The sequence below is a fragment of the Lissotriton helveticus genome, chromosome 4_1 (assembly GCF_964261635.1).
Source record: "Lissotriton helveticus chromosome 4_1, aLisHel1.1, whole genome shotgun sequence".
Taxonomy (NCBI): domain Eukaryota; kingdom Metazoa; phylum Chordata; class Amphibia; order Caudata; family Salamandridae; genus Lissotriton; species Lissotriton helveticus.
Genome location: NC_136063.1, coordinates 442,585,630 through 442,609,567, shown reverse-complemented (window position 1 = coordinate 442,609,567; position 23,938 = coordinate 442,585,630). Strand labels below are relative to the sequence as shown.

At 42.9% G+C, this 23,938-nt stretch overlaps 1 protein-coding gene across 1 annotated transcript; it reads left to right on the top strand.

The window, feature by feature from the left end:
* The first annotated feature begins 92 nt into the window (after positions 1 to 92).
* TP53INP1 (tumor protein p53 inducible nuclear protein 1) lies at positions 93 to 22,158 on the top strand. Its single transcript, XM_078687015.1, has 4 exons — positions 93 to 405; positions 7,122 to 7,383; positions 11,685 to 12,030; positions 21,240 to 22,158. The coding sequence occupies exons 1-4, from the start codon at positions 115 to 117 to the stop codon at positions 21,487 to 21,489; spliced, it is 1,149 nt and encodes a 382-aa protein (XP_078543141.1). The 5' UTR covers positions 93 to 114; the 3' UTR covers positions 21,490 to 22,158.
* Positions 22,159 to 23,938: the final 1,780 nt, after the last annotated feature.

Here is a 23,938-nt window from a genome sequence, read left to right as displayed (position 1 = left end):
CTGTCTGTCTTCCCCGAACCCACCAAGAAGTCACGTGCCTCGGCGACAGCTTCTGCCAACTTCAAGTCCGACCTCCCAAGTCTGCTCCCATTGGCCGGCGGCGCTCTTCTCTCTATGACGTCTCCTCGATCAGCTGTTGAAAACTGTTTTCTGACAACAACAAAAGAATCAGTTGGGACCCGAAGTCTGAAAGATCAGACTCGAAATAAAGAGACGGAGCGAGCGCGAGCTCCACGGTACGGGCCCAACGGTTGGGACAAGAAGGAACCGCGCGACGCCCAAGCCACCCTCGATGCAAACATTCAACGGTCCACATCTACCTCAAACCCCAAGCGGGCAGAGCCCACCCTGGGGACACACACTGTGATCTGGAATAGCAACGGTTATTTTCAAAAGAGGGTTCAGGTGAGAGAGGTTCTCTTTTTTTTAAAGCTTTGGTGGTTTATAAAAGTACTCATCACAGGAAAACAAGCCATCCATACATACATGGATGAAAAGCAATACGGGCGATCGGCCGAGAAGGGGAACAAAAGGCAAGACTACCGGAGATGTTGCCTGTCACTCCCTTCTCAACTGGTGGGCGGACTAGACAGGTTCCTCGATCTCTCCCGGATGCTCTGCTTCTAGAGCCGGAGGGCGTTGTCACGCAGATTTGAAACAGACGCTTGGAAGCAGCTGATGGAAAGTGACTCTTCCGTTTGCGATTCATGGACGGTTACCAGAGTAAAGGCGGCGATAGAACTAGTCCGGTGTGAGGTGGTCGTGCAGTGTGTTGTCGCTGTCCTAGAGATTGTGGGTGCGCAGTATGCCGCAACCGTCCTCAGGATCCCCTGCCTGCTCAGCGCCCGGTGACGTTCAGAGCCGGCGGTGTCGGGTTACCGCACCGGCTGTAGCTTCTGTTTACAAGTTTAGCCACGCCCATATACACGCACACTCCGCCAGAAGCCGCGCCCAGACCCGACGCTCCGCGTAAAGCCACGCCCCTTGCAGGGACAAAGAGGAGGTGACTGTTACCAAGGACATACACACCCTAAGGCACTGTAAAGCGGCCAGATCCGCCTTCCCCGGAATACATTTGCAAGTTAAATGTCCTGTGTGATTTGGGGTAAATAATAGGGCTCGTCCTCTGTGCTACCGATTGCTACAGCGCATAACGTGTACCAGCTCTCGGTATTCATTTACGGCATGCTGTAATATCAACTGGGTTGCTTATTTGCTTCCCGTGGGAGTGAAAAAGACACCAGAGGCGGTAAAATAGGGCCACGGGACGATTACGTTATCAGAGAGATGCCGATACCAGAAATGAAGCGGTGTCCATTTCATTTACTGTTGGAACTTCGCACATATTGCTATTCATAATTTAAGCCAAGGGTGTAACGTAGGACCCACGGTGGATGGATGGATGCAGGCAGCCTTTGGGGGGCGAGGGGGTCCGGTCCTTTCTGGGGCCCCTGTGAGCCCAAGACCAATGAAGATCTGTGAGAAATGTGGGACTCGGTGCCCCTCTTCACTTTTGCGGGGGGGCGGTGGTCTTGCTTCACGCCACTGGTTTGAGTATTTTAGTACAGATTGCAATGTTTCCCAATAGATGTAATTCTTTGGAAGATCGAAAGTCTTGATTGCCATAATCGAAGCCTTGCCTCCTTTCGTTGTGGGAGTCTCCCGTGTTTTTAATCAAGATCTGCGTTTTGACATCAATCTCTTAACTTTCCTAAGTTCTGTGTTGACTTCCCACTGATGTGTTCCTGGTACATACTTTAGTTATTTTCTTGTCCAGTCTAGAGCAATCTTTTTGAAATTAGTTTTCTTCATTCATTGCAAAGTTGTACATTTTGACACGTATGTTGATGCCAATTTGCTTCCCGATGGTTGTGAAGTAAGTAAGAATAAACACCGATTACCTTGTCATCAAGTTGTTTCTTCAACTGTTGACGCTACAACAGTGTAACCGCATAGCTTTTCACCACGGGATTCTTCTGATATCGATACAAAACAATAATATCTCCGCATATGTGAGATGGCGGAACACAGCTCTTCACTTAAAACAAAAAAAATGTTTAAAAACGATGCAACCTTTTCTCTTTAGCAGTTTTACTGCTCATAGTACATTTGTTCGATACATTACTTAAAAACTGTAATAAAAAAAAGAAGCGGAATGTTGCCTGTGCGTTCAAATACTATTAGATGTTGAATGATAAACGACCCTGCTTCTTTAAGAATCTTGGAAAGCTGCTTTGTTCCACTGTGTCCAGCGGGGGCGCCAGTTAGTCAAACTGTCTTTTTCCGCTCTGTGAGAGTCACACAGCTCCGCTTTCTTTGAAGCTAAACTTGGATACCGAAAACTGTGGTTTTTAGTGTCCGTTCTTATTTTTTTTGCATTGTTTACCATTTGTATGCGCATGTTTTTTTTCAGTTAAGATGTTTAATCTCTTTTTTGTCGGAAGCAACAATGTCAGCTCTTTTTAACAAATGTCCATCCTTTAGGGGAGAAATGTCAAGGAATGACCCTCATGTTTGTTTCTTTTTCTTCTTAACTCTCACTCTACCAAGGACTACAACATCTGCATGAAGATGTCGTACAGGATTGAGAGGGACAGGCATGGTACCCGCCTTAGTGCTAAAAGGGCGAGATTTGTAGAAAAGATTGACTCTTTCTGCATGTACCTCAGAGGGAAACTGTCCAGTCCTCACTCCTATGATTCTGTTTTTGCCACTCCCGGAAATGATTAGGCAGCATCTTGAAGTCATAGGTGCTCTCATTCCAGGTCACAAGTCATATTACAACAGTTCAGTCTCAAAGCATTCAGTGTAGAGTAATTTCCATATCTCAACGCTTGGGGTTTGAGTACTCTCGGCTGAGAGACATTTCGATCTGGGGTGCTCCCCTCTGCCAGAGTGTCTCCTTTCTGGACTACAGCTGGGTTGCAATCTTCCCACACTTGGGAGTGAATCGTAGAGCCTTTTTCTTTACCTCCAATGGGTGCTGTTCCTACAGATGATGAATATGATGATCAACCATTACTGCATGTGGACCCAGGTACTCAAGAGGGCTCAACCTCCTTCGAAACAGTCTCAAGTTCCATAGGAATCTGCCTTCTGTTCTGCCTTGTTAGAAACGATGAAGGTAGGCAAGTGGGCAGAGAAGAGTCCTCTGCTCCTAACTACTCTCACATGAGAATTAGCTTGAGCTGGACAGAGGGTTCCATCATAGAGGGCATAGTAATCACTCCTACTCCTTGGAGGTGCAGAATAGCTCCTCGGTATTCAAACGCCAACTCTTCAGTTTGGTGTGAAATACCACCAGCTACATCTTAATTTATTCTTTCAAGGGTTTCTCCAATTTTTTGACCTCATCTCCTTCCATGAACAATCAAATAGAGCAACGAGAAAGTTCGGTATTTAGTGTCTCCCAGGGTAACCAGGTCATTTTTTTTTACTATTCAAATAAAACCGCAGGTGTGACCCTTTTCTTTCTGTCTTCTGCAAAATATGGTGGACACTTGCAAATCGTTCCTCTGTAATTCCAATGAAAAGGTGATTGGAGAAGACATTCAGGTCTTTGAATCTGGATCAAAAGTTCTTAAGGGATATTGTAATTGCAGATTCCTTTGTGGTAGCTGCAGTGAAGAAATAGTGTAATGCTGCAGGTTCAACATCTATAAAGCCACAGGAGAAATACATTTCTGACAATCCTCCTGAAAGAAAATAGATTTCTAGAGATTGTAAAGAAATGCATGATCACCTCTGATAGTTTGTTGTAGCTTGGGAAATTGCAGACTTTGCAAGAGTTGATATCTGCCACGGGATTTTATTAGACATTCATCTCAGATCAGACATAAGCCTTTGATGCCACATGCTCAAAAGTAGATGCTTGAGTTTGCCCTTTAGTGGTTTGTCTTTGTTTGGGTCACAAGCTGATGAGATTAAAAAGTCATAATGGGGGGGATACTGTTATACCTTGATGTTTACAAGTGCACCTACCCATAGCTGCTCAGCCAGAATGAATGTGATGACTGCGTGGAATGTTGGAATGCCTGATGACAGAGAGAGTGTAATGTTGGTGTGCCTGCTTGTGTGGAGAGAATGACAGTTGAAGAGAATGGGCTGAGCAGAAACCATGCAGCTCCTGGTGGTACCTTTGTATGACCTTCTTAAGATGGAATATACCTCCTGGCTACCTCTGGTCATTCTGTGGAATTTACCTTACAACAGATACCTTAAAGTCTGTTGGGTTGGAAAGAATTTCTTGTGTACAACTCGGAGGAGTTTCAAACAGTTAACACTTGAATATCACTTTCTGAAAGAGACCATTTCAGGAACAAAATAAACAGCAACAGCAGCCTTTTCAGTGACAAAAGTCACACATGGCAGATGATATAGTCAGCAGCCTTCTGCTGCCTGAGAGTCCCTGGCAAAGCAGTGGTTCTCTTTCCCTGCCCCCTTTCTACACCTCGGTGTAAGGAAGGATTTAAAACTATCCCTTTGCCCGGCAAGAGATTACAAAGGAAGTGGATACTAACTATTGTTCAGAATGGGTACAAAATCAAGTTTTCTAGTTCTCCCCCCTAAGTCCACTGAAGGGGATAAACTTTGCAGTTCTACACTGCTGGTTCAAGAATCCGAATGACTGCTGGAGACCCTTCTACGGGACGAGGAAGTCAAGGGAATACGAAAGAATCCCATCTCAATAGAATGGACACAACTACTCATACAATTCCAGCACGAAACTACCCTGGAAGTTGTACCGGATCCCTCTCCTCCGCACACTCAAGCCTCCCCACGTCACCCCAGCCCATTGCCTGACACCTGAGTTCCCCGCACGCACAGCGAGACAAACCGACTATAGGCCCCCCTTGAGGATAGGCTGCACTGTCCCCGGCGACTCGTATCTCCCCATTTGCACGATGCCCACTGACCCCGACCAAGGTACCACATACGTTCAGCACTGTATAATACACTAGGAAAAGTTTCCCCCACGACTTGATGTTTCCCTCGTATTGCAAGCCGGTGGTTCCGAGACCGGCATACATTTCCCTAATCAGTATCACAGGACTGCAAATTGCAACGACACACACAGGGACAATACTCACACACACCTCCACCGGCACACAAGGTCATAGACGCGGGGTCAAGGGCCCTAGTGCAGGGTTGCTAGGCCCCCGTCACACAGGCTATTGGCCCTGCCATATACGGCGAGCTGGAGAAGATAGTGACTACGTGGCACTAGTGGACTGCAACATGTACTACTGTTCATTGAAATGTAACCCTCTACTGTGTGCGATAATGTGTAATTCATTGTGCCTCCCCCCCCCCTTTTCTGGGGGGGGCGTGATATGTGAAAATGTAATAAAAAAATGTAAACAAAAAAAAAATGACTGCTGGAGACCCAAGGATTTGCAATGCAATAGGTCTCACATTTACGTGAAACCTATTGCATTGCAAATGGTGGGCATCACTGACAACGGGAGGGCAGGCAGGGGGGAGAAGACATGGACAGTCCGTTGGAGGTGACAAATGAAGAGGAGGCATTACTAAGGAGGGACTAACAAGCCTACTTATGAATCAGAAGTCCGCATCTAGGACAGACAATGACACAAGCCAATGGCAAATATGGGCGGAGAGTGGGCGGGCTTCTATTTGCTACTCCACCACAACAAGTCTCAGTGCAGCGCATGCGCGCCGGCTCTAGCTTTAGGCTCGACCTAAAAAGCAATATAGCTTGTTCCAAAACATCTGTGGACGAGAGATGTCTGCCCCCCTTTGTTTTTCGTAATTAAAAGATGGGACCCAAGTAGGAATTGTGTCGTATTGTAGACCTCAAAATGCAGAACAGATGGGTTAAGAAGAAGAAGTTCACAATGATGGCTGTTCATCATACCTTCCCACGTTTACAGGAAGGTGATTGGATGTGTGCTTTAGGTCTTCAAGGTGCTCAATTTCATGAACCCATTTGTGCCAACCACAAACATGTCTTACTTTTTCAAGATGAGAAAGGAACAGTGCTAGTATATGGTCTATCAGATGGACTAAAGTCAGCCCCAGAGCTTTTTTGGAGGTTCTTGGCAGTAGTACCAGCTTTTCTGTGCAAGAAAGGTGTGTTCATTTACCTTGATTTAGACACTTGACTTATGAAAGGATCTTATATATAGATTTATAGATGGGTGCTGTATCTGAAATAAGTTGTTTGCCTCTGTAGTTTGTGCCAGATTTTTACTCTCCTTACTTGACCCGTCTTTGTTTATTTTGTAAGGCTTGGTGTGTGTGTTCATTTTAAACTTTCAGTCACCCAAGAGTGATTATGAATGGCTGTGTTTTTAGAAATGTGCACTCATAAACAGAATTTATTTGTAGTATACTCTCAGTATGACATTATGCAAAAGTGTTGTCACGGTACATTGCCCAGCAGTAAACCGACTGAAACTCAACACAACAACTCTAGGCTAACATGAAGAAAACTCGATAACTTTCAGGGAAAATGGAAAAGGGACAGGTGAATGGAAGATAGGGCCAGTGGCGTAGCAAGGTCAGGTGGTACCCAGGGCGGAAATTTTCTTGTCACCCCCGGCTTGACAAAATCACAAAAATATGTGTTTAAAACACATATTTTTGCCATTTTGGCAACCCCCTCAGTGATGACGCTTGTCACCCCCGGCTTGACAAATTGGCAAAAATATGTGTTTACAACACATCTTTTTGCCATTTTGTCACCCCCTCAGTGATGACACCCGGGGCGGCCCACACCCACACCCACCGCAACCCCCTTCCTACGCCACTGGATAGCACAGCCATTTTCTAAGGTCGCATTCAAACATGGTAGAAAAATTGGTACTTTATCCCCAACCAAGCCAATAGAATCCAGTCAGGAAGGATTTTTAGTAAAGATAGCATCCTGCAAAACTGCTTACTCTCCCAACATTTGAGTGACTTAACCACATAGAAAAACGTGTTGAATTATATGACTTGTAGTTTAATCCTTGTATTTTGACTACTTAGTTAAATGATATAAGCACCCATTTTGCTTTAATTTGCGTGGCCGCATTCTATGCAATTAAATCTTGCTTGTTTTTATTATTCACTAGAAAATTGAAACAGGTTGTTAATGACTTCTTAATTTCTTGCAGGTGTTTATATTCCGTGCCCGAACCTGGAGCACATCTATGCACTTTAACTTTGTGTTTTTGCCACTTGGTTCATATCTGCGTCTGGGATTTCACGGTCTCTGGAACGGGAGATCCAGAGTTTTCTGCCAAAGTTTTCATCTTGCCTTAACAATGTTTCAGAGACTTAATAATATGTTTATGGGAGAACATGAAAATGTATCAAGCCAAGAGCCAGAATTCAGCGAAAAGGAAGATGATGAATGGATTCTAGTGGATTTTATAGGTAAGCTTTGCAAAGCAACCTTCTGCTTCAGTAGTGATGCTTCATTGAGGCAACTGCTATGATATGACTCTTATATGTCATGTTGATGGGGTTGGGACTCGAGGGATATTCCTGAACACTTCCTTCTTTGCACCCCTTCGATCAATAAACCTTTTGAACTTTCCCATAACTCCTCAAGTGAGGGATCGTCAAGGAAAACTAAAAATAGGTCTTCCTCCGCATCTACAAATTTGACTTGAAGGGCGACCTTTATTTTTGCCAATCTTCCCACCCACCCAGTCCTCGAGATCTTTTAGACTTGCTTCTTCTGAACAATACATTATTTTCTACAGCATGTTGGTACTTTTGATCCCTCTATCTTTCACCGACACGGCCATATTATTTTTCTATATCTACCAAAGTGTTTCTCTACCATGTCTTCTTTTGAGGCCTTTTCCTTCAAGGGTGCTAAAAATATATTTTGGATATTTAATGTGGTCGTATGTTTTACATCAAATCATCTAAGATATTAGCCCGCTCCTCTGCTTTTTATTTGTTTATGGTAGAAATGCATCTGCTTCTGTGGGAGACCCTTCATTTCGAGGTGCGATGTTTGGTTTTCATCCTATTTTGCTAGGCGATATATTGTGCTAAATTCTCTGGTTTTATGCCCTGGAAAGAACAATTTATAATTTGAAGGGTTTAAGAACTTTGGGGCTTATTTATCCTTTAATGGGCTGTACTCCATTCCACCAGGTCACTGGAGGGATGTACTCCTCTACGCTGGCAGACTACAGCTCACCGTAGTTCGAGATCTCTGTCTGCAAGGTGGAGATCTCTGTGCCTTGAGCGGAGCCCTCTGAAGGCACTGAAGCTTTGCTGTGCCGGTGCCATGTTCAGCGCAGGAATATAAAATGAAACCAATGTAGGCACATCTGCCCTGAACAGTTAAGATGGTATGAGGAATCGGTGGCGGCTGATACATTTTAAAAAATGGTGGAGGGGCACACAAAAAATTACAAGAAACCTTTTAAAAATAAAACTTACTTTGAATGATGATCTGCAGCACACGTTTGACAGCAAACACTCTCAAAGTTCCTCCGGCCTCGCACTGCTTGCCGGAGCATACCTTCAAGCCCATACAAGCACTGCTTTTTTGCTTACAATGCTAAACCGCAGAAGAGCAGTGCTAGGATTGACTGGGGCAGGCAAACAGAGTGCTCTATTGGACACCAATGAGGCTGTGCCTCTGCTTCTCAGCTGCCTTTCAGCTGTTGATTGCAAAAGGCTGAACTACGGTATGTCAGGCTGCCCGCAGTGAAAACACCGGCCAATCTGACATGCACAGTTCCGTAGAGACAGCTTCAGGTCGTCCCACTGAACTGCTGTGATGCAGAGGGGAGGTCAGGGGGTCCACACCACCACGTCCTAGAGGATTTATTTATTTATTTATTTCATTTGTAAAGCGCTCTATCACCTGACGGCATCCTGGCGCTACGAAACTCGGAGTACACGGCAAGAGGCAGACAACAGAGCGGCAAGGGCAGCTAATACAGAACGGTACAGCAGCTAAACTTTCGGAAACAGCAGAGTTTTTAACCTTTTTCTAAAAGGAAGGAGATCACTGATCTGTCTTAATTCCAAAGGAAGTCTGTTCCAAACCTGGCCGCAGCAACCGTAAAGGTTCTGCCACTGGTTCTGACTTTCCGTAACCTAGCTACATTAACTAACCTGGATGAGGCGGAGCAAAGGTTTCTAGCTGGAACATACCACTCAAATTTCCTCTGCAACACGACCGGGCCCATCCCGTGCAGGGCTTTAAACACTAGGCAGAGGGACTTGACCTGAATTCTCTGTCCCACCAGGAGCCAATGTAATTCTGCCAGGGCCCTAGAGGACGAGGACCGTCTTGGCCAGCCCAAAGAAAATTTAGCTGCGGTAGACTGAATTCTTAGAAGTCTGTCCAAAAGGGACTTGGGAGATTCAAGCAAAAGGGCATTACAATAGTCCAGTCTGCTCAAAACTGTACTCTGTACAACTAGTGCCCGTGCTTGAGGATGTAGTAAAGGAAGAATTTTACGTAATGACCTAATGATCATAAGGCAGCTTCCCACCGTTATGGTGACTTGAGCCTCCATGGTCAGCTTGTCAGCCCAAGTTACGAACCTTCTCCACTGGTCTCACTGCAGTTGACATATCACTATGCCAAAAGTTACTAGGCAGCACTGAGGGAATCCTGTCCGCAGAGCAAAAGAGAACCTCCGTCTTACCGGCATTGAATTGCAATGAGTTATCCTTCAGCCACTGAGCCGTGTTACGCAAGCAGCAATGAAACTCCTCAATAGAGGTAGATTGTTCACCCTCCAGTGAGAAGATAAGCTGCGTGTCGTCGGCGTAATTTGTGATGTTAATCTTATGCTCTTTAACAACCGCAAACAAAGGTTTCATATATATGTTAAAGAGTATCGGGCTGATTGCCGAGCTCTGAGGTACCCCATGTGTGATGTTAATCAGTTCTGACTGAAAGGGAGGAAGGGACACCGCCTGCGTTCGACCCGTAAGAAAAGAGTGGAACCATTGCAAGGCGCAACCTCCCCTGTGAGGTACTTTGACTCACGACCCGATGTCAGCCAGGCTGCTGGTCTCAGGTTTCTAATGGCTGAGCCAACAGTGGCCCCTCTGGCAGAAACAATGGTTCCCCCGTTAGAGTTGGTAGACCAGGTGTTTGACGGACATGGTACTGTTTGTGGCAAAGTTTGAGGCAAAGTACCCTGTTTGCTTAGCTCTAAATAAGGTCCTTTGTTCCTGTTCCAGAGATTCACGTGGCAGCACAAAGGGCCACGCAAAATTCCTTTTCCAAAAATACTTAGGATGCAAACCTAAGCAGATGTTTATTTGTCAAAAGATCAGCTTAAAACTTGCTAACTTGATGCCTGGCTTAATTTATAGTCTTCATCCTTCCAGCTTCCTGGCTTCATATTCCTTTTGCTACCACGACTTGGGAATGAAAAACAGCCAGAATTAGGGGGGAGTGCAAGTTACTCGTTACTTTCAGGTATAGGGTTGGGTCAGGACCAAAAATGATTTACATATCATTGGTTCCCGTTGTAATGGTACTGACAAGCAAACAAATGACGGAATGTAGTGCTGGAGTTTGATTTGAATATTTCCATCTATCACTTTTTGTGGTCTAAGTTACGAGAAGTAACTTTTGATTCTCTATTTGGCCTTTGATTTGAATTACCAGAGCTCCAAAGCTGATCCCTTTCGCTCACATTTAGGGATTGTGGCAAGGCGAACCAGCCCTTCGTACTTCTGTGGTCAATGAGCATGCTATTAGGTTTGCTTATGACGCCTCTTATTCAAGCAACTGTAGACAAGTAGGTTTGTTGTGTGCACTGTATAAATCACCCTTAACATAGTCTCTCTTCTGTTACTAAAACCGTCCTCAATCATTAAGGCATTCTCATGGTTCTACAAGTGGGTGTTTCCCCCTCCTTTCTCACCCTCTTTCAGAAGTGAGCGGTAAAGGTGTGGTGTAGGGGCAGGCATAGCTGTGGGCATGAATTACATCTTGTGGCCTCTTAGCTTTTGTGTGTGTCGAGGCAGTGTAATGTTCTGCCTTAAGTTGGCATCCTATGGCGTTAGGGTACCGGAGTGCACCTTGTTAATTGTTTTTCTTTTCCCACTGTTGTATTTGACTTTGTAAAAATGCTCTTTATGTAAATGCTCTTTATCCGCTACCCTTCTCACTCTAAATAACTAATATCCACCACTCAAATTACTTTCATATTTCACCATACTAATTCAGCACTAATCCTTTATGGGTTTCCGGAGTAGCGTACTTCAAGATCCTGCTATCTTTCCAAATCCAAATAATTGACTAACCTGTAACTGACTAACCTATCCACCACTTAAAATTTACTTGCATGTTTTACTATACTAATTCAATACTAATCCTCTATGTGTGCCGGAGCAGTGGGCTACTTGCCGAAAAAGCGCTTTGACGCCTCGTCAGGGGTAGTAAGCGCTATATACATGCAATTACAATACAATACTCAAGTAATTCTTGGTGTCTGTGTTGGCTCTGTATCATTATGAACCATTGCCCTTTCCAAAACTGCACGTGATCCTCTTGTGTTTTACAATTTGTCCTGAAACGGGCCTGTTGATGAAGCTTGTGTGTACTTTTGTGTTGGCACTGTACTTTTGTAATTGTGTTGTTTATTTCCTCCCTCCCTCATCTTTCCCGTTTCTGCTGGAAAACCCTAAAACATTTTCATCTGGACTGTTGTGGCGTTGTGAACAATGTCACTTGGTAGATACTTGCACTCATTGCGCAACAGAGGAAGCGGAAATTGAAACCTCATCCACTGCTGACTTTACGCCCATTTTTTCCTGTTCATCGTCGTTCGAGTGCTTGGCCGATGCCACTGAATCCTGTTTTATCCAGTTTGAACACTGCCCTCTGGAGGAGAGCTGGTTTGTTACCCCTCCTCCATGTTTCACTGCAGGTGGATTAACCACTCTCACGGTGGAGACTAGCCCCATGGAGAACCTTCTGATTGAACATCCCAGCATGTCTGTCTATGCCTTCCCCAAACCTTGCCGCAACGCACAGGAGACGAACTGCGAGCCAGCGTCATGTCCTAAGCCAAGCAAATTGAGGTAATTTCTCCATGTTTATCAAGCAATGGCGTTGTGTGTCCCTTGTAATTAAATATTGTTTTCAGTTGCACAGGTATTGTTTTGATTAGAATATGGTTGGTGTTCTTCCTTCTGCGATGGGCGTCTCATAGTTTGTTGAGGTGCACCTTTTACGGTGATGTCAGTAGGTGCAATTCGTTTTTTTGGAAGGATTCCAGTGCTCTAGGTAGGGTGTGTTTTTATTTATGGCAATTTCGTTCTCTGTGTCATGACAGGATCTTTGCAGAACACCATTGGTTATTAAAGGACATCATATATCTCTTGATATATTTCACCTGTATCTTTAGTTATTATTAAATGTTTTACATGGGCCTTTTCCAGTCTGCTTCCACCAGAGTTCGATTAGGAATTGGGATGCCACTGTTTACCTGTATCGTCCGTACAAAATCAGCCCTATAACATACATTTAAGCCAACACCAATCTTTCCAGACAAAGGCATAGCGGCATGGCAGCTGTGATGAAATACATTTGCGATTTCAGTTTATTTCCATGGAGCTGCTCACCCCATACACTAAACCGTGAATTGGTACACTTGGTACACTCTTATGTGATGCAACGAACTTGACGAGCACAAGTTCTGTCATCTTCAATGTTTCCTGCCAAAGATGCTTATTGCACATGCGTAGCGCCTTGTCAGAGGTCCTGTGTGCATGGGTTACAGGCAAGCAAGTAACCTTGAAAAGCAAGGATAGCCATGATGTAGACAGTTTGTTTTCTAGATGTGCTTTAAAATGCAGTCAGCTTTTATATTGAAGTCTTATGGGTGAGAATAATGTAATGGAAGCTAAGAGTTTGTAGCCAGGTTTATTTTATCTATCCATGCAAACATTACAGATTGCACTTATTCTCTTAATCCTACAGCCATGTTTCTCCAGATCAAAATTCTGTTCTCTCAACATGAGAGCAGCTACAAACTCATTTGCAAACAACAAAGTTTTGATTTAGTAGCTAGGCATAGTTGGCCTTTCCTGACGTTGTCCCTTTTCTCTTAGTCACTATCCTTATTAAATATGCAGACCGAGTGGGGTCCCATCAGTCCCAGATCTGGGCAGTAAAGTCACTGTTCTGTTGCCTTGCTTAGTAGTTCTACTCTGCATGTGCAATGAAGTCCATTAATTAATCAGTAAGCACTGTGTTTTAGTTGAGACTTAAGTGTGAGGCACATCTTGTTTCTTGTCCCTCTTTTTCAGGAGCAGTCTTTATCTTAGGCCTAAATTGGCTTTTTACCCTTTATCTATATTTACAAATAGTGCACTTCAGTACACTTCCATTTGGATTTGGAAGGTGCGCTCCTTTCTTATTCAAAACAATCCAGCTATAATGTTTGTATAGTGAAAGAAAATGGTGCAACACTTTTGGTGCAACACTCATTCGGATCAATCTCCTATCTTAGTGGTACTTAAGGGTCACGCAAAGCCATTATGATCAGGTGTGTTTGAGAAAGAAATTGTCTTTCACCGGTGTCGGTCCATATCGGTTTTCCAAATGGGGTAAGCTACTTTGCATTTCGAAGCATATAGTGCCCAGACAAGATTGTTCCTTGAAGAGGCCATGAAAATAGAGATAATACTACCGTCCTTCATTTTGTCTAGAGTGTGGCTTTTCTTACATAAATGTTAATCTGACAGCTATTACTGTCTCTACCAAATGTCCTCCTCCTTCACCAGCCTTTTCACTTTTTTTGAACTACTTTTTAGAGGATATTAATGTCTACCCGCTGTATGAAGACCGACCTTCCCCCGCACCCCCCATGGGGTTCTGAATGTTGTCTTTTCCTAATTGATTGGATCTCCATTTGATCTGATGTATATAGATGTGATCTTGTCATCTCTCCCACACACAATATTAACACCAACATCTGCACTCGGAAGTAGCACAGCAAAAAAAGTGCGAATTATCATTATGTGCCCGACATAAGTGAAAGTGTCAACAGCCCCCACAGTCTCCCACAAAGACAAAACAAATATCAACACTACCGAACACATAAAACACCCTCCCTGGTCTTTAATGGTATACAAAGATAAAAAGTAAATGGTACACAGGTTCGCTTTAGAGATGATCCTGGTATCCAGAGTAGACATGACTTTAGGTCTTACTGGATGGAGTACGTGGAATAAGAACAAGTACTTCACTGGTACACTAACAAGTCATCACAGGCACAAGACCTATGGCAAGCGAAACCAGCAGGGCTGCTTTTATTTAGCCAATGTCCCTACCACAGAAGTTGCAAAGAGTGGGCGCTTTCTCTGTTTTACATTCATACTTGCCCATGACTGACCTAATTTCCAGGTGACCTCTTCTCCTGGAAGTACTTTACCATCATCGTGACTGGAGAGCTTTTCATTGATTCTCTGTCAGGAACATCAAACCAAACATTGCAGTACTACAACATCTGTGGGTGTCTCTACGAAATATTCCCCTCATGCCTCCTCTCAAACTTTACCATGACAATCCTTCATACTCACTTAGATACTCAGTTTAAGCCCACTTGCTTAACAGGTTTTTATATAGGCGTTTGGGTAAGCATTGATCCAGGTTACAGACAGAAACTCGATTAGAGTATTTTGGAAAGTTCCTGCATGAACATTCTGCATTGTCTAGAACAATGAAGAGTCTGACAGCCGACCCTTCTTTTTGGAAGTTCATATGAAACAGATTTCCTAATCTATAACCTCCAGGAGAGGTATATCACGGATCCTAGAAGTGAAAAGGGCACCCCAGTTCTACCTCTGTCCAACCAAAATCATTAGAAACATGAAACTGCTCTTTGTTAATAAGAATACAAGTAGCATTTAAACAACTCATTTGCGGATTAATGTTTTCATTCATCAAATTAACCCGTCTGTTCAGGCCTACAACCATGTAGATGCTTAACCTTAAGCCTTTCCTTTGCTAGTGTTTGCAAGGGTGTTCTATATGCCACTGATACCCATATTATAGTATAGCCAATGTTGTTAGGGTGCTTACTCAGTGTGCCAGTGTGCTGACAATAGCGTGGATGCAGCTCGAGGGTGCTGCCAATAGGGGGTCAATGGACCAAGATCGAAGTCGAAGTGAGCATATTGAGCCACAGTTGTTATTTAAGAGTAGATTATAAATGCACTGTTGGTCTTTCTAAGTGACGATGTCCACATAGAGCTAAAAAGCTACCTGGGAAACCCAGAAAATTAGCAATAAACCGATGTAAAACAAAAACTGTTTACTGAGCTCTTTGAAACTGACACGATAACGGTGGTTAAGTATGCTAGCATCTGTCTTTGCCCTAACCAAAGCCCTATGGGTGGGCTAGGACACTTGCAGCCTGCACCTTCTTTTACAGGGCTTTGGCTCTCAACTGGGCCTTGGATTTACAATCTCTTCCCCAGAAACTTTGAGCTAAACAATTCTCATCCTGTAAGGCCCCTCTTTCTTCTTTCTCCACTCCTGCCCATCCTTTCGTATCCGCCCAACCTCCATGTTTATCCTTGCTCCTTGGGCACCCATCTCTTTAGTACAGCAGGCAAGACTACAAACCAGTTGACCAAGAGGGCTCATAGCATGATGTCATAGTGCTTATGAGGCTGCTGAACATACACGGCAACCACCCTTTATTGGCTGCCTTTGGATGAGCCAGAGAAAAATTGCATGCATATTGTATACTCCTACTGCAAGGTGAGTCCTGTGTCTAAAGTGTGCACTCTGTATCTCAGTAATTTTTCCATGATGTCCTAATGTATGTGAGGCTTCCCGAAGGAAGCACCCCCTCTTTTCAGTTCACCAATTCAGTGAGCCGTTAGTGAATGATGACTTGTTAAGGTGGAAGTCATGAGGAAGAGTCGCTATTGCCAACTTTTCCTTTGGCCAGTACAGGGTAAGAATGTCACTTAGATCTGCATGTATTTCTTGAAAAAGAACTAAGTATGGTCCTTTTTCTAATAACATGAGGGGCTCGCAACAAAAGATTACTCTGCATGCAGAGTATACCTGCATCATGTGTGGCATGAAAGGCGATGGTATGGCCAACCTCTGCATAGCATGTCTTGACCCCAATCATCAAAATAATGGTTAATTTGTTCATGTATCGTTTGCTAGTTAGATCCTAGGTTATATGTTCTTTAATTTTTTTTAGAGTTTTATATAGCGCGAACTACACCCGAAGATATCAGGTATCAGAGCGCTTTACACGAGCACCAGTTTCGTTACAGATGGACACAATCATTTTTGTTAGGCACAGGGTGATTTGCCCAGAATCACAGGATGTTGAGCGTCAATGCCGAGACTCGAACCCAGTTCCCCAGCTTCGAGGTCAACCGCTCTAGCCGTAAGGCTACATCCTCATATGTGCTGTCTAGTATCTTTTTGTAACGTCGTTATACTTGACATTGTGAGCAGATCCAGAGACATAATGTAACATATTTTTTTTGCCAGTTTTCGGCACTGGTTACTGGCATCAGGTGATCATTATGGGTTCCAGCCACCAGTTTATATTATTTCTGGCTGTGTACAGTTGGAATGGAGGTGGTATAGCAATGAAAGGACAATTAAGTAACATCAAAGGAAACACTCCAGAAAGTGATTCTGTCTCTGGTGGTCCCGGAATCCCTCATGATGTCTTCTCAAAGGCACAGAAACGCCATGAACAACCAGGTGCCATAAGAAGGTGAGCTGTACAGACTAGTGCAGGGTTTCCAAACCTGGAGGGGTGGGGGGGAGGGGAACGAGATGGCATTTCAGGGTGTGTGACAGAGGCAAAGTATGTACTGAATGCATAATACGAATCCGGCGTGACTTTTGTAGGGGGGCAAACATTAATCAAACATTTTTTAGAGGTCCGGGAATAGAAAAGGTTGGGAACCCCTGTTTTAGGTTCTGTACTCTAGAGAGACACCCCCTAAGCAGGGGAGCACGCTTGAGAATCCAGGCTTCTCCAGTCGAATATATGATTATACCACGATTTCAATTACCACGCATGGCTTTACCACGCGAATTTTACATCGCAAGTGGCTTTACCACGCTGGTATTTACAACGTAGGATTTTACTACGCCTAGAAACGTCTTACCTGCACGTCTTTCTCTACGAGCCCTTACTTCCATCCTCCATTGAAACAAGCGTCAAAACACGTATACCAAAATAAAAAAAGGACTGTTTTTTTGACGTACACGGCACGTCTTTGGGGGAGGCTCTTTCCTTTTTCTTTTAAAATTATGTTCGTTTTTTTTTTTTAAGTAAACTGCTTGTTATTTTTTGGGGGGGAGACCCCCCCCAGCCCCCCTCTGCCCCCCGCTTGTTATTTTTGGGGGGGGAGACCCCCCCCAGCCCCCCTCTGCCCCCCAAGCCCACGCAGAACGACTCGAAGGAATACCACATCTCCCCCCCAGCCCGTGGTAAAGACGTCGTGGAAGGCACCCTGCGTGGAAGGCACCCTGCGTGGTAAGTGTCACGTGGTAAATGTTAGTAGTGGTAATGCCTTCGTGGTAAATGATGTTTCCCCTCCAGTCAGGGGAAGAACCCAGCCCCAGTTTCCACACTCCCATGAATAACGACACCCCATCTAGGCTGAGAAGATCACACAATGATGCCCATTGAACACGGCATATCCATTCAGTCAGAGAAAGACTGAGACATAAATCAAACATTTCCTAGAGGTGCGGGGCATAGAAAAGGTTAGGAACCTCTGGACTAGGGTCACATTCACACGGATGACCTTCATTCTGAGGATGTTTCACTGTGAGTGCTCTAGTATTCCAAAGCCGACTTTTGGGGTGATTGTGCAGCTTTTTGGAGACAATTTCCATCTTGGTCCTCGGTTGAGCTATTGTGGGTGTTAACCATCAAAAATCAATTTCAACACCAGTGCAAAGACTATCTTATTTGACGTCAATGTTAGTCACCATGCAAAACAGAGTGTTTCCTTAGGAGGGAGTGTCGTCTATCTTGGGACAAATGCTGTCTCCTGGAAAAATCTCCAATCCAGCAGCGAGACAAATTGCCTCCCTTCTAGGCTACATGACATTGTGTATCTACATTTTCACAGAGGAATGTTGCACTCAAACCCTTGCAGCAATGCCTACAGGACTAGTGGTGTCCTAAGAGGAGCAACTGGGAAGACCAATTGATCTTAACCTCTGCAGCAAGACAATCTCTAGCATGGTGGTGCAAGACACAAAGATTACTCAAGGGAGTTCCCTTGCAGAGGGACATACCATCGCAGATCAAAGTGATGGATGCTGCCCTGTCGGGGCGCTCATGTACAACATTTGACAGTGCAGGAACAGTGGACATCCAAGGAAAACTCAAACCACATAAACTGTCTGGACCTGGGAGCCGTCTACCTGTACCTCAAGACTTTTTCTACCATCCCTCAAAAAGAGATCAACAATCCAGGTTCAAAAAGACAGTACCACTACCATGCTTAACCTGAAAGGAAAAGAAGGCACCAGGTGGAGACCACTTTCTGTGGAAGTATAAGCAATCTGGTAATGGGCCTTGGCCAGGGAACTGACATTAACAACTGTTCCTATTCCAGGAAGAATGAGTCAGCAAGGAGACTTTCTCCATCATTATTACAAAGACACTCACAAGTGAGTTCTGGATGACAAAGTATTAAAATACCTCTTCAAAGAGTGGGGAACACTTAGACCTCTTTGGAACAGCAAATGCAAACACCCTGGGTCATGACAAATGTATCCAGGCCACCAGAACTGATGTCCTAGGAAATACCTTTTTTACCATACAATCAAGACTGTTTATGTTTTCCACTGATTCCACTAATATCCCCCAAGTAATACTGAAATTGCAGAAATATCTAGCAACAATTATAATAATAGCACTATGTTGGGCGAGAAAGTAGGGGTGCCTGACCTTCTGCTATTGTCCATGCTACCTCGCGGAGACTTCCATTCAGGCCAGATCTACTGACCAGTCTTCAATGGTAAATTCAAAATCCTAATTGAACATCATTGTATTTGGCAGCATGATTCCTGAAGTCCGACAGTATGGACATTTGATTCTCCCACCAGCCTGTTTGGAGATATTAAGAGATTCAAAGCATTCCTCCACACAACTATGATATTCAATAGAATGGAAATGATATGCTTATGGTGCAAGGATAATTAACACAATCGAATCACATAGTCTGCTTCATTTCGATCAAACCAAGCTTCAATTCACATCAACAAAGTTTCATCTAGCCCCTACTACTGCCTACAGAAAATGTACAAATCAACAAATTTTTTTTACATGCTCATCATCAAAGACTTTTTGGAAGGACTTAAAAAAATGTTCACTCCAATTAGACATTCTTCTCAACCATGGGAGTTAAACATTGTTTAATCAAAACTGATTGGCTCCCCTTTTGAACCGATACATGAGCCTACATTGCAGCATCTCTCCTTGAGCTTTGCTAGCTGGCATTATCCCCACTCAGAGAGTGAACAAGATGCAAGCTTTATCGGCAGTAGAGCCCTACCCTATTTTCACTCTAATATGGCGGTATGAGAAGACATCCTTCATTCCTCCAAAAGGTAATTTCTCGCTATCTCTATCTCACTATTACTCTTGCCTACTTTCTTTCAATGTCGTTTCTCAGATGCAGTGTGCCCTCCATTCACTAGATATGAAGAAGAGGACTTTGCTTCCACCTAGACAAAACAAACTACCAGAGAAAAATAAAGTATCTGTTTAGTAACTGTGGCTATATCAGACATGGTCTAGCTACATCCAGGCAATCTATTGCTAGATGGATTAAATCCTCTTATCACTTTATTCTACCAACTAACAAACAAACAAATGCCAGGAAATCCTAGGGCACATTCTCCCAGAGGAGAAAAAGCCATGACAGCTTGGATTAGGAATATACCAAGTGCTGCCATATGCTGCCATATGTAAGGCAGCTACATGGAAATTGATCCATACATTCACAAGACACTGCAGGAAACCGTGAAAAATCTCTTTAAACAGAGAAACATTATTGTATCAATCTATACTCTGTCCCCTTAAGATTGATGTTGTTTCTGATTTCTTCTTGCTGCCCAACAGAACTTCTGGTTGATAAAAGTAGCTTGCTACTTGACTATCAATGAAGATCCAACAATGCTGAAGGAAGGGATACTTCATTATTCATAAACGACCCACCGACCTCTCCAACCGGTTGGGCATTGCAAAACAAATATGAAATCAAATGTCTCACCAATGTTACTGTAAAAAAGAACTTGCGCTGTGAGGCAACTGCCAATGCAGTGCAGCATGGGCAGGGTAAGGTCTTGGACTCTTAAAGAGACAGGACACTTTTTCCTTACTGATCAAGGTAAGCCTGTCTGCATTTTACCTTCTATATCATACATTTTCACACCTTTCTTGTACCTCCAATGCTGAAGTGTAGGCGTGAAACTGCTCATTAGAGCTCATCAGTGGATTTCCAGAAGAAAGCCCCTTATAGACAATTAAAGGGTGTTGCTCATCATAAGGACAGATGGACAGTAGCACCCTGTGTGACATTTCAATAGACAATATATTAATGAATAGTGCTCCAGGGTCCACGTGTGCGCAGCAGGGTCTTATTCTCAAATTTATGATTTCAAATATGATGCCTACAATGCAGAATTATGACTGCAAGTAAGTAACTTTTTCTGATTTTTCTACTTGTATGTTCACTGTCTTCTTACCGCGACTGCTAGCCCCATTTCCTTCAGTGATTTTAACCTTTCTTTAAGGAAAAGGTTTGTTATTTTTGTGATTTATATAATTTTTTTTTGGGGGGGTGGCATTTGCATTGTTTACCCCGCACTCATTTGTATTTTGTGCAATGAATCTTGAACAAAGTATATTTCTTTGGATCCTGGAGACATACATATTACCAGGGTTGTTCATGACTTTGTTTATGCAGGTTAGTCCAAACGCCTCACAAATGTCATTACGTTTTACAATTTACTGCTGTCCACTATTGTCTTAGCTGAACATCTCCGGGTGCAGTGTGTTCATGCAGCACACTGATTAATAATGGGTATCCGATGTCCTACATGATCGTATCCAAGTCGCTTTTTGTTTAGGCTCATAACACTTAAAATATATTTAAAGATTCCTATTTATTGCATTACTAGTGATACAAGAGATTGTCAAGATAGTTTAAAACTCATTTGCTCTTTTCCTAAAGGCAATATTCTTAACATAGTTTCCTTTCTTTCATTTTAGACTGGATGCAAAAAATGAAATGGGCCAACATATTCGTTGCTATGTTTCAGCTCTTGCTGCTCATCATACCTTCCTGGAACAAGCCAAGAGATTTCATCCCACACAGTGGGCTAAAGAACATAATGAAAGGCCTTATCTGAACAGGAATCGCCTACGCCGCCAAAACCTTACTAGGAATTGCCACTCCAGGCAAATCAAGCACAATGGACTGTTTGTTCGCCAGCCTTGCCAGCGTCAGTATAACTATTGAGGATGTGACTATTCTCAAATCTACTATTTTAGATGAATAATTTTTCAAAAAATGTTTTTTCTTTTTTGTGTAGACAATGAAGGTTTTTTCCCAAACCGATGATCCTTTTTGTAAGGCACAATCATGAAACGTGTTCTGACACTATTTTGGAAACTATTTAATACTGTGTATCACAAAATGCCTTGCTGTAGATTATAATGACTGTTTAAAATGCATAGTTTCTTAAAGATATCCATTATGTATAGTATTTGTATGCATGTGCGTTTTTATCTGTTTTGTTACATACTGTACGAGTGAGTTTTAGATAATGTTTACCTTTTTCTTAAACTGTAGGTAAAAGGTGGAAGGTCTTTGGTTACATTTTTTCTGTAATATTTACAAACTATCAAGTTTAAAGTTATTCTCAGGGTCAATGCAATTCAATTGAACATTGTAAACAGTAATTTTTCTAACTGGTGTGGGTATGAGTTTTTGTAAAGATGAGTAAATGTACTGCACATAATCAAAATTGCAAATGGAATAAGTTGCCAGTGGAATATGCGTGAGTGGACCTTGAACATGTTTTTATCAAAAGTTCAGTTAAATTGTTATATGAAGTTGGTATGTCTGTATTTTACCACACAGGTTGTTTATTTTGATACGAATAAATGAGGAATTGGTCACATTGTATTACGGTGTATATAATTGGCATGATACCATAGAGTATTTAATTGACTTAGTTTGGGCAAATTGGCACTGGTACATTTGTAGCATAAAAACATTCTAGAATCACAAAGTACCTTATTCTGCTGATAGCACTTTTTCCTACATGCCAATTTAAATAGCTTCTGACGGACTGGGAGAAGTATTAATCCCTCATGGATTTTGTTCCTCCCAACTGGATCAAGTCAGCAAATTTCAATGCAAGCTGTAAAGCATGTTAGGCTTTACAATGAAGGCGGGATAAATATTATGAAAAAAATGAAGGTTTATTAAAGGTTAAAATCATTAAAGTAGACCAAATAAATTATTAAAATCAGTATATAAGTCAGGAATAAATAAAGCTTAGAATAAAATGCAGGCAATGAATAAGTAGAATCAGATATATTTATGCTCCAAAGTCCTAAATCAGTGGTCAGACCGACGTGATGGACAACCTTAAAAGTCAAGGGAGAAGAGCCCAACACCCCCAAAACGGGGTTTGTTTCTAATGCATTTTTATAAGGAAAGTCTTACATTCAATAGAATTTTGTAAGATTTACACAGATTAAACCAATCAAGTTAAATAAAGAACAACACCGTTTCGGGGAGTTCATATTGGCATAGTGCCGCTCCCAATCCCTGATGCTCTTCAGGCACCTCAATAGTTGGTACAAATGTTGTTACTTAAAATACCAGGGCAGGTTCAAATGAGAATCCGCCATGGTCCAAATAGGTGAGGTATTGGGAAAATTCACTCTCAGTGGGACAGTGTGCTACAGGACCTGGGAAAGTGGCATTACATCTCAAAACATTGTTTACTGAGTTGCTTGCACATGAATAGGCTGTATGCTATATGAAACAGAAGTGAAAAAAATGAATGTGCACTGATAGATGGCAGCAAATGGCATTAGCCATTTTTAAATCGAGGCCTACACTAATAAATGTTAAAATAAATGTAATCTGCTTCACATACATGTTGTTTATTATCATGCTAATACCGTTGTATGTTAAAACAAAAACCCTTGTCACTGCCATATGGTGGCGGGGCTCAGGAAAACAATTATGATAAATTGTTAAGGTTTCCACAAACCGGTAGAATATGATTATTCGCTGTGATGTCAAACCTTAGCCCACAATGCTTTACAACATATCCATCATCTGGGTTGGAAACTGGGACAGTCAGAATTGAAATTATTCTTCAAACATGGAAAAGGTGACCCAGAAGGAAAATAGAACTGGGCACAATAAAAAGATAAGCTGTAGCTGGATGGGTTTTGATGCTTCCTATTCTACTGATTTCAAATTCCGGTGGTAGAGGCTATGTAGAATAGGAATAGACTAAGTCTTGATGGTTTATTTTTTTGATGTTATTTACATATTGTTGTTTTGTTAATGGATAAGAATACCTTTTAAGTTCTGCATGTAGTGTCATTGTCAGTATCCATGGGTACACTTATACTCTATGTGTTCCTTGAGTCTCTCACAGATTTGCAACATTTTGTGCCGGACTGTTTTCAAGCCAATGCCTTTAATAACTAAAAAGGAAAACACTGGTCAAGGCTTGGTTGGAGTGATGCTGAAGTTTCATAGCCTGTGTTGCAGGACTTGGGCTTTGGCAGGAGGGGGGAATGGTTCTGCCCCTAGGAAAGTCACGACAGCCAGAAGCAGGTTATAGTTGGCCACTGCACGAGGGGGGCCACAAGGGTTAACCCTCCACTGTTAGAGGGAATCACAGCAGAATTCCTTTCACTGGGCAGAGGACTGCGCT